Genomic DNA, 11296 nt, shown 5'->3' on the forward strand with positions numbered 1-11296 from the left:
AAGTATTGAAACAATATCATTATTAGAGACTCACAACAAATCAGGTGGAAAAAGCAGTAAAAAGAACAGCTCAAATACATGTTTGCAACAGGAGCGGGAAACCTGATTTTAAGAAATTGTATTAAAGCAATTCAGTTTGATTTGTAATAATTTAGAAAATTAATAAAAATAAATGGGGGAAAACAGCTCAAGAAACATCCATAAAATAACGCCCTCAAACACCTTCACCTCCCTCTAAAAAGGAAGCAAAAGAAGAGGGAGGGGCCTCTCCAGGGTCCTAGGGTGAACTATAAGGAAGGCCCTGTTAATCTAGATTAGAAAGCAGCACAACTTCTTGGTAGATCTCAGAGTGAAGTGGGGTAGAGACATCAGGTGGAAGGCCAATTAAGGCTTCAGACAGAGTCTTGTTGGACCTAGGAAGGAACTGGCAGCCTGAGCAAAGGCTTTAGAATATGCCAAGTAGGTTTGCCACCACCTTATTAGCTGTGATTCCTGCATTTCAGAGCATTGGACTAGATGACCCTTGGCTTCCTTTGAATGCTACAATTCTATGATTATATGATTCTACCCATCAGTAGCCTTGCTATGTTCAGTACCAGGTTCCAGATGAAGCTTCCAGACCTTCAAGGGCGTCATGGCCCATCACTTTGCAGCCATGTCATTGAGAAATTGCCAAGGAACAAATAACTCTGACCACGTGGGCTTACATCTTCCAGCAATGCAGCCAGACCAACCCCTAAAAGTGGACTAACAGACTCCAGGCCATATCCATTGCTTCCTAGGAGTCCAGAGAGTCATAGGAATTTCCAGAGTCCCCCAGATAGCCAGTGATCTGAGGTGGCCTAGCCCATCTTCCACTTAAGATTAAGTACATTTTTCACCTCCATCTAGTTCACTGCTGGTCTCACATACAGAGAAGCCACTACCACTTCTCTTGGAGAACAGAGCAGGGTGCCACCAGCAGATTCACGACACAATACTTCCTGACCCCAGATAGCCTTGCCCACAAGTGTCATGGAGATGTGGACTTGTGACAAAACAGATTTGTGCATTGCAGGGGTTGAACTAGATGACCCCTAGAGTCCCTTCCATCTCTACAATTCTACAAAGGGCAAATGAAAAGCAACAGGGTTACCCCACCGACAGCACCAGCAATCTATAGGGTAACAAAGGAGGCTTCTGTCCGCCAAAGCACCCAAAAATACAGACAGGAAAAGATCCAGATAGGCTGTTGTGAGACAGAAATGCTGGTCTAGGCTCCTTGGGGAAGACATCAATAATTAACCCTAGATGTGTGTGGGGACAGGACTTGTTAGGGTCAGTGGGAAATGAAAGCTATTCTGCACTTGCTCAGAGGCTCTGTCCCGACATCTCATCCCTGTGTATTGTTCTGACTTGGAGCTTGATTGAGTCATTGATTCACTGCATCTATATCTCCAAGGAGCTCGAGGTGACATACATGGTTCTCCCCCTCTCCATTTAATCCCCACAACAACCCTGTGAGGTAGGTTAGGCTGAGAGGCAGTGACTGGCCCAGGGTCACCCAGTGAGCTTCATGGCTGAGTAGGGATTTGAACCCTGGCCTCTCGGGTCCCAGTCCAGCGCACTAACCACTACACCACACTGGAAGCAACGTCCTCTTCTGCCCTACCCACAAAGCCAGCCCACAAAGAGCCAAGCTGGCAAAGGACAGAACACATCAGAACCCAAGAAGAGATGTCCTGCCTCTGTGGAGGAGGAAGATAGCTATTGTGGCTAGTAGCCACTGACAGCATTCTTAATCTTAAAACAGCACTGACAGTCTTAATTTTTTTTAACCCTTTCCACGTTGGTGGCAATCACTGCCTCTTGTGGGAGCCATGCCAGTGACTCTTCCTTTTGTCTGTCACAGCAGGGATTAGGGCAAAGTTTGTTCACAAATGCCACAACCTTGCCAGCTGCTCTTAGACTTCCAAAGCAACATGGAGTGAGGGAAGGCAGGGGCAGCTGCCAGAAGAGCTTAACTGGCACCTTGCTTCCTAGAAGGTCCTTGCCTCTAGGGAAGAAAGAGTCTTTCAGTTTGGGAGGGGTCTTTCTGCTCCAGAGCGCTTCTTGCCATGGCGATGTCCCCACTGGGCTCCTGAGCTTCCAGATGCCAGTCAGGCCAGTTGGCACAGGGCAGGCAAGGGGGTGTGAAGGTCAGCCTTGAGATGCCGGTGGAAGGAAGCCCTCCAGGAAAGCCACCAGCTCATCGGGGAGAATCTGGAAGGAGAGGCAAGAGAGAGAGAGAGAGCAATGTAGGGGGTCAGCATCAGTCAAGGGCAAGTGGTCAGGGAGGGGGCAGAAGGAGTGCTCTGTTCTTGGCTGTCCCCTGCTTTGCCTTATGCTCAGCTGCCGAACAAGAAACTGAACATCTGAATTAGACCCACTGGTCCATCTAGCTCAGTATTGCCTGCACTGACTGGCAGCAGCTCTCCAAGGTTTCAGGCAAGGGTTTCTCTCCCAGCCCTATCTGGAAATCCCATCGGGACTGAACTTGGGACCTTTTGCATGCGTAGCTCTGAGCTGCGACGGTCCTTCCCGCTTTAAGGCTTTCCTTGAACCTGCTCAGGGGAGCAGAGAATAGCCGGAGTCGGAAGGGCCGTTTGCAGCTGGAGGAGGTCCAGAGCTGCATGCAAAAGGCCACATGCTCAAGGCGCTGCCAGTCCGCGCTGGACGGAGCTTGCTGCCCAGGTTTGGCTCGAGGGACGTACCTGCGAGGAAAGATCCAACTCCGCGAGCTCCGCAGTCCAGGGCGGCTCTGTTCGCCCGCCTCCGTCGGTGGAGGACTCGGCAGGGGCCCCGGTTCCGGAGCAGGACGGAGAACCCAGCAGCCAGGGGGCCGACGGCGAGGCAGGGGAGCGGCAGCAGCAGGAGGCGTCGAGGGGGTCCTGCTGGAGGCCGCGAGACCAAGCTAGGGGATCGGGCGCCGTCGGGGGGCGTCGGGCAGCGCGGGCCAGCGCCTCCTCGCTGAGGCCCAGCTGCTCGGAGAGGTGCGCGATGTAGCGGCTGGCCAGGCGGAGCGTCTCGATCTTGGTCAGGCTCTGCCCGGCAGGCGCCACCGAGGCCGGCAGGTAGAGGCGCAGAGTGTGCAGGGCCTGGGCCAGGCGCCGCATGCGGTGCTTTTCGCGCTGGCTGGCACTCTGGCGCTGCCCCAACCCTAGCCGGGCCCGACGGCCGCTGCTGCTGCTGCCGCCGCCGCCTTTTCTGGCCCCGAGGCCCGCGCTGCCCCAGGGGCAGGGCGAGGGCGAGAAGCCGCAGGAGTCCGGAGAAGAGGCCGGGGAGGCGCTGCTGGAGCCGTCGGGCCATCCCCACGTCGGGTGCTGGGGCTGAGGCTGAGGCTGGGCGGCCCAGAAGGAGGGCAGCTCCAGAGCTGGGCTCCCGAGTGGGGCAGTGGGATAGCCGTGGGCCATGGCTGCAGCCGAGCTGGCTCTGGGAGGACGCCGAGGCGGCCGCCGGCCTTTATGCTGGCCCGAAGGTGTGAACTGGCACCTCCGCGAAGCCCAGCGGCGCATCAAAGCCGGGCTCTTTGAAGGGGGGGGAGTACCACCCCGGCTGAGGGGGGGTCCTTTTTGGGGACGTTGGGGACGCCCCTTCCCTTCTCTAAGAGACCCTAATCCACCCGCAACAAGTTTCAGGAGAAAAGCGATGACTTTTTCACGCCTTGCATAATTAAAACTGTGGAACTACCTCCTGCAGGAGGCCCTCCTGACCACCAACTTTCGTGGCTTTAAAAGAATAATAGAATCATAGAATCGCAGAGTTGGAAGGGACCCCAAGGGTCATCTAGTCCAACCCTCTGCAATGCGGGTATTTCAGTTAAAGCATCCATGACAGATGGCCATCCAACCTCTGCTTAAAAACCTCCAAGGAAGGAGAGTCCACAACCTCCTGAGGGAGTCCGTTCCACCGTGGAACAACTCTTACCAACAGAAAGTTATTCCTGATGTTTTGTTGGAATCTCCTTTCTTGTGACTTGAATCCATTGGTTTTCGTCCTAGCCTCCGGGGCAGACTTGCTCCATCTTCCATGTGACAGCCCTTGAGATACATTTGAAGATGGAATTGTATTTGCCGGAAGCCACTGGAGGGAAATGTGTTCTTGTGCTCTGCTCCTGCTAGTTGGCTTCCCGTAATAGGAGTCCGGCTGCCCACTGTGAGAACAGGACACTCTACTAAATGGGCCTTGCTTCTTATGGGGGGTGAATGGGGCGCCTCAACGTGGGCAGGTGGGATGAGACATGAGTCTGACTGACAGGGAACAAAGGAAACCTCACTGGCATTGGAAGGGGCTCCCAGGTGCCAAAGCAGCGCCCAAGGGCAGCAGGTGCCACAGGCAAGGCAGGCATCAGGGTTTGCAGCAGCCCCCTGCCCCGCCACAGGCCAGGGACAAAATGGAGCCCCTCCTCAGCCAAAGGAGGACTAGATCAGCCTCCCTCTATCTGGTGCCCTCCAGAGTTTTTGGACTACTACTCACATCAGCTGGAGGGCGCCAGGTTGGGGAATCCCAGGCTTGGTCCAAGGACTGATAGTCACATGGTTTGTGCTCCCTGCCCCTAAGGAGTGTGATGCAAAGCAAGTTTCTCTCCTAACTAGTCACTCTTTGGCGCATGTGATTTAGCCATTCCTTTTACAGTCAGCATAAGCATCATTTGCCCTTCCAACACCCTTGCAAGGTAGGCCTCCCAGTGATCTGTGTGGCTCTTTGTGCATGGCACACACTAGGCCCCCAAGTCACTTATGTTCTGTTGTGGCTGGAAAATGCCTCCAGTGCCAGGAACCTGCACGGTATCTAATCCAGCCTGAGGGCCTCAGCTGGAGAGTGCCAGGAGGGATTCCCCTCCAGAAGCCCCTCTTTGCTCACTGGGAGGACCTACCAGCCACTTGCACAGGGACTTCTCTGTAGTAGCCCCAACCACCTCTGCATATATAGAATGCTCTCCCCCAAAGAGGCCCACCTGGAGCCAACCTTGCCATTATTTTGCCATCAAGCAAATACGTCTTTTGTGTTTTTGGGCAACACCAACAATATTTGGATATATTGTACAATCTGTTTCTAATCTGTTTTTGCCATTTTATTATTGTATTTTCACCTTGGTTGTAAATCAGTTCAGGACTTCTTTATTGGGGAATGGCATACCGATTTGTCAAACCAGAATCAGCCCTGACCTCAAGAATCAGGCCTCTTCTTATCCAGCGTACAGTTTCCCAGCCTGGAGACCTGGCACCACCAGGGAGGCCAGGGAGAGGCCTGAGGAATGTGCCCAGCAGGCCAGTCACACCCTCCCTCTAATAAACTTTGGGTCCCCTCCTCTGCCAGCCAGCGGAGGAGCAGAAGGATGCCTGCTGGTTGCCCAGCTCACAGGGTAAAAAGGTTTGCCACTGGCATATGGGCACATGCACTCACTCAACCCAAATCTTGAGGGGCACCAGGAGGTAGCAAAGCAGCCTCTAGCATACCCAAGGGTTCAAACTTCAGGTGGCAAAAGGGAGAGAGAGAGAGCTGGAGTCTCCTTCCTCAAGGTTGTTGACTTGTTAGGAGTTTCCTTCAGTTTAGTATCAGTTATTGCATAGTATTCATCCCCAGCCCAGATGGATGGATGCAGCTTGTTAGGAGGATGTGGAATGAAACTTACTGGCCTCTCTGTGGAGCGAGATCTCATGATAATAGTGGCCATCAAGCTCCTCTGGGTGTGAGCCAGAGTGCGGGTGTCTGCAATACCCCAGATGTGAAGTAGGGTGGGCCCCTGGATCTATGAAGATTGAGCCTTCAGTCCAAACAGTGTGGTGTAGTGATTAGAGAACTGAACTAGGACCCGGGAGACCAGGGTTCAAATCCCTAGTCAGCCGTGAAACTCACTGGGTGACCCTGGGCCAGCCACTGTCTCTCTCCACCTAACTTGCCTTGCAGGGTTGTTGTGTGGATTAAACAAGTAGAGGGAGAACCATGTACACCATCTTGAGCTGCTTGGGAAAAAGTTGGGATAAAAACACAGTAAAAAACCTGTTGGAAATAGATGCATCTAGAGCAATGTGGGAGATTTGTACACTAATTTTTATTTCTTTGTTAGGCACAATCTTATCTCTTGTTTAGATGTAAGCTGTTAAATTAGGTTGGTTTATTTTTATTGTTTTATGCAAACTTGTGTGGATTGATTTTTAAATATATATATATATATTAATAGTTGATGTCATTCCTAATTTTTGCTAATCTATCTATTGAATGGCTATACTTGTTCCTTTGATATGTTATGAGCCACTTTGAGAAAAGTTTTGTGGGAAAGTGGGATTCAAATAAACAGATGATGGTGTTGGTGACTTTCCATTGCAGGCCTGATTGCACTGAGTTTTCCAGACTGAGCAACACACACACACACACACACCCTGCTCCCCCATTCCCAGCAGATTCTGCCTTGAGCCCTGGACTAGGCTCTGGAGCCCACAGTCCCAGATCCCAGAGTGTGAAACAGCTGGACGGACTACGGCGGGGCCGGGGGGGGCAGCTTTCCCAGGCCCTGCCCAGGAGGCCCTTGACACCCCTGGTGTAAAGGTTGCCAGGGAAACCCAGCCTAGCCGTTCTGGGAAACAGACCTTTTGGGGAAAGATCCAGAGGGAACGCAGAGCAAAGGCAGCTTCCAAAATACCGACGTGGGCGAAGTGTGATGAGACAACAAGAGCTGAACACAAACACCAGCACACCTGGGCAAGCACTGGTGGGCTCAGGAGAGACCCCCCATGCAAGCATTGCATCCTGGGAGCTGGATGACGGGGGGGGTCCCTTGTGGAGGATGGAGCATAGGGCATCTTTGTGGTGGTGGCTGCTGCCACATCAGGTATCTGATGAGTGACAGCCCCTTACCTGCACAGGAGGGATGAGCCCAACACAGGGGAGCAATGGCAATATTTTCTCTCTCTCTCATAAGCCTAGAGCCCAGTGGGACAATCCAATGATGCTGAATGTTAGCAGGTTTAGAGCAGAGGGGGACTGCTTCACACAGCACAGAGGAGGACGGCTTTACTATTCGACAGTTGTGCATTGCTAGAACTGGTGTGGTGTAGTGGTTATCGAGTGTTGGACTAAGACCTGGGAGAACAGGGTTCAAATCCCCACTTGGCCATCGACATCACTGGGTGGCCACGGTCCAGTCACTGCCTCTCAGCCTAACCTACCTCACAGGGTTGTTGTGGGGATTAAAGGAGGAGACCACTATGTACACTACCTTGAACTCCTTGGAGAAAAGGTGGAATATAAATGAAAAATAAATAAATGCCCCCCATGGGATCTTCTGGTGAAGGTCGAATATATTTCTATGAATAAAAGTAATGGAACTGTGGGATTTGCTACCATGGCCATAGCATGGAGAGTCTTCAAGGGGTATTGGGAAAATTCCTTCCTTCCAGTAGCACCTTAGAGACCAACTAAGTTTGTTATTGGTATGAGCTTTTGTGTGCATGCACACTTCTTCAGATAAGGTGCTACTGGAAGGAATTTTTTTATTTTGTTTCAACTACGGCAGACCAACACGGCTACCTACCTGTAACTGGGAAAATTCATGTTGTCTTTAGTTACTCATTTATTTATTTTATTACTTTTATATCCCACCTCCTTTCCTCCAAGATGAAAACATAGATCTCCTTTTCCCCATTTTAACTCACAACAAGCCTGCAAGGCAGCTTAAGCTGAGAGTGAGTGACTGGCCCAAGGTCACCCAGGGAGCTTCATGGATTGGCAGGGATTTGAACCCTGGTCTACCAGGTCCTAGTCCAACACTCTAACCACTGCACTACCCTGGTGCTCATAGAATTGTAGTGTTGGAAGGCACCTGACCCAAGGGCCATCTAGCCCAACCCCCTGCAATGCAGGAATCATGGCTAAGCTGGCAATCATGAAGGCTGTGTCGTACCACCACCAGCAGGAACAGGAGGCACCCCCAGTGGCTGGGAAGCAACAAAAGGAGATGGCTATAGCACATGCGTGGAGTTACTATTAGGTTGGCCACCATGAGCCCAGGATGCTGAGCAATGTGGGCTTTGGCCTTGTTCCAGCTGCAGGACTCTTCTGAACCCCTTCACTTTGGACCTCTGCTGCCTGCCATTGCCAGGCAATCTGCCTCTGCCCTCCTGCAGCAGCAGGGCCCACAGATTCCCCCCCCCCTTCACACCTTGAATATCATTAGCTGTGGTGCAGCTAAACTGATCCAAAGCTGGGATTGAAATCTGCCCGGGGGGCCTCTTCACACTTCCCCAGGTCCTTATTTGGACAAGTGGAGGAGAGAAGGTCTTCACACTCAGCCCCCTTGCCCTGAGAAGCTGACCCACAAACAGATTTCCCAGCGCTTGAGAAAAGCTGCCAGAGATTGGGGTCCACAGTGTGGGAGGTGGTGTGGGAGAAAGCCAGGGGACGGGGGACGGACCCATACTCTGCAATGATCACTGGAGGCCTTTTCATCTCCAAATTGGGCATTCCAAGCTGCTCTTTATCTGAAAAACCTTGGATTTGCACATCTTTAGCTGTTCCTTAGCCTTAGTCTTTTCTATAATCAAAATGTACCTGCATTGCAGGGGGTTGGACTAGATGACCCTTGAGGTCCCTTCAAGCTCTACAGTTCTATGATGACAAGGCCTCCCCAATTCAGCAGTGTCCAAACCCTGACCTTTCCTCCTCTATACAGAACACCACGGCATAGGTGCCGACTCCCTTGGGCCCTGGATGCCCAGGCACCCACAAGATTCCTCATGAAGAGGCCAGGCACCCACAAATTTCAGTGCCAGGGCCGTGCATGCTCTCACATTCCACAGCAGGTAGAGGAGAATCCAGTGACTGACAGACGAGGTGACACGGGCATGTGCTCTCAGGAAGGCAGTGGAGAAGTCCTCTTTAACTTATTTTCATGTATTTATTTGTTTCTTTTTGAAAATATTTGTATACTGCTGGGTCATGAAAAATATATCGCGGCAGTTTACAGCAATAAAGCCATATAAGGAAAAGTTAAAAACAGACATCAGTTAACCTGTGGAACACATAGGTTTTCGCAGGCATTTAAAAGTTGGCACAAAAGGCGCCTGCTGACTCACAAGTGGCAGAGAGTTCCACAGGACTGGACCTAAGCGCTCAGTTGTTTATTTTTGCCAAATAAGCCTAGCCAATTTGAGGAATGACCAGTGATGCTCCTGCAGATGATCTCAGTGATCAAGCTGGGATATAAGGGTTCAGGCAATCCCCAAGGTAACCAGGACCAGTCTCTCTGACCCCAGCACCAGGTGCTTCCCAGACAAAAAGATGGTGCTCCTATAGACAACAGCAACACCCCTGACTCAAACCCCCAGTCTGGCTTGGGGTGGGCTGGTGCTGGGTGACGTCAGGTTTGCCCGGCTTCCTCGCCTAAGCCAGATCAGCCCGCTCATCCACAATCACAGAATTGTGGAGTTGGAAGGGACCACGAGGATCATCTAGCACAACCCCCTGCAATGCAGGAATCGTTTGCCCAACGTGGGGCTGAAACCACAATGCTGAGCTCAGTCTATCCCAACATCAAATTGTGAATGAGCATGGATTTATTACAGATTGATTTGGCGTACAGCAACAGCATCACCAGGCCAGAGGGCTCGGCAGATATGCTGCCAGTAACCTCTGGTGGAGTGAGAGGGCTAGAACAAGGAATGGATGCCAAACGCCCAGGCCTCTGCCCCAGATGGTGGTCAACCCCACCACTCCCACTGTGCCTTCCCCTGCCCATCACCACCACTGGAATTGGGGCACCATCTTGAGCACTACCTGCTACTTGCCCACCCAGAAGCATTAATTAACACACCGCCATTCATCTGCTAGGTGGCGGAGGGAAAGAAAGGTCCAGTACTATATGCATCCCACATGCATCCAGAATACAGTGGTACCTCAGGTTAAGTACTTAATTCATTCTGGAGGTCCGTTCTTAACCTGAAACTGTTCTTAACCTGAAGCACCACTTTAGCTAATGGGACCTCCTGCTGCTGACGTGCTGCCGGAGCATAATTTCTGTTCTCATCCTGAAGCAAAGTTCTTAACCCGAGGTGCTATTTCTGGGTTAGCGGAGTCTCTAACCTGAAGCGTCTGTAACCCGAGGTACCACTGTACTATACAAGGAGAAACAAGGGACTGGAAACAGCGTTTCTCCCTCTCCCATGAAGGCCATGCTGTCTGGGGATGAAGGAGGGAACCAAGTCAGGGAAGGCAATTTCTCCCTCTCTCTGAATTTGTGGAACCTTCCTGGGAAGAGAAATCTACAGGTCCTGCAGCAAACAGCTTTGCACATTTTGGGGTGCTGGGTAAGTAACTGCAGGAGGGAGCAGGATGGGTCTCCTTGGAGGCAGGTCAAGGTCCCCTCATATTCACTGCGAGGGCAACTACTCAGGAGCCCTGGCCAAGCAGGGGAGGCAGTAGAAGCCAAGAGAGGCTTGGAAAGAGAATTAGCAGCTGACAAGACTGTGTGAATTGCCTTCTGCACACTTCCCAAGCCCAGGGTGGCAACGATCAGGAGCAGAGCAGCGAAAAGTCACACCTTTGCAAATGAGGCTGCCTTTCCCACAGCTCCAGGGCTGGGTCCCCCCTGTGGCCTTTGACCCCTCCCACAAACCTGCGAGGTGCCACTTCACACCTCCCAGGGCAGCATAAAGAGGACCCCTCCCACATCCAGGCCAAAGTGGCCGCTGTCCTCCACTCATATCCGGCTCTCCAGCCCATCTCTTTGGCCAGGACCTCCTTGTCCCCAGCTGGGCCATGACATGGGGCCAGGCCAGCTCCTGCTCTGCCCCCTACACGGCTTACAGCCAGAGCCTGGTCCCAGAGCAGGCCCACCGCTGGCTCCCAAAGGCCAGGGCACCCCAGAGGGCATCATGCCTCGCTGCCGGCAGCCAGCGCCAGAGTGCCAGCCAGAGAGAGAAGCACCGCATGCGACGCCTGGCCCAGGCCCTGCACACCCTGCGCCTCTACCTGCCCACCTCGGTGGCACCCGCTGGGCAGAGCCTGACCAAGATTGAGACGCTCCGCCTGGCCATCCGCTACATCACCCACCTCTCTGAGCAGCTGGGCCTCAGTGAGGAGGCGCTGGTGCAGAGGAGGGCAGTGCTGGCGCGGCCTCAGTGCCCCCTGTGCTTCTCAGGGTTTGGCTGCTGCCAGGCAAGGAGGTCAGACCAGGACACCACTGAGTCCCCGGCCCAGGACCGACCAGCCCCTGTGACATGGATGGCCTCCCCACCCTGCCTGATCGGAATGGGTCAGGGGGTCCAGGTCCCCGACTCTA

At 52.7% G+C, this 11296-nt stretch overlaps 1 protein-coding gene across 1 annotated transcript; it reads right to left on the reverse strand.

The window, feature by feature from the left end:
* Window positions 1-2072: 2072 nt before the first annotated feature.
* On the reverse strand, window positions 2073-3457 carry LOC309328568 (uncharacterized protein). The gene is made up of 2 exons (XM_081838559.1): window positions 2733-3457; window positions 2073-2241 (listed from the first exon to the last, which is right to left on the reverse strand). Exons 1-2 carry the CDS (start codon window positions 3429-3431, stop codon window positions 2179-2181), a joined length of 762 nt encoding a protein of 253 aa, XP_081694685.1. The 5' UTR covers window positions 3432-3457; the 3' UTR covers window positions 2073-2178.
* Window positions 3458-11296: the final 7839 nt, after the last annotated feature.

The sequence above is a fragment of the Podarcis erhardii genome, assembly GCF_964252035.2.
Source record: "Podarcis erhardii genome assembly, chromosome: 14".
Classification (NCBI taxonomy): domain Eukaryota; kingdom Metazoa; phylum Chordata; class Lepidosauria; order Squamata; family Lacertidae; genus Podarcis; species Podarcis erhardii.

Excerpts from the sequence above, each read along its gene's own strand:
- LOC309328568 (XM_081838559.1), bottom strand. The coding sequence starts at position 3,431 with ATGGCCCACGGCTATCCCACTGCCCCACTCGGGAGCCCAGCTCTGGAG. Across the intron at positions 2,242-2,732 it reads AGTTGGATCTTTCCTCGCAG|ATTCTCCCCGATGAGCTGGT; the intron begins GTACGTCCCTCG and ends CTCTCCTTCCAG.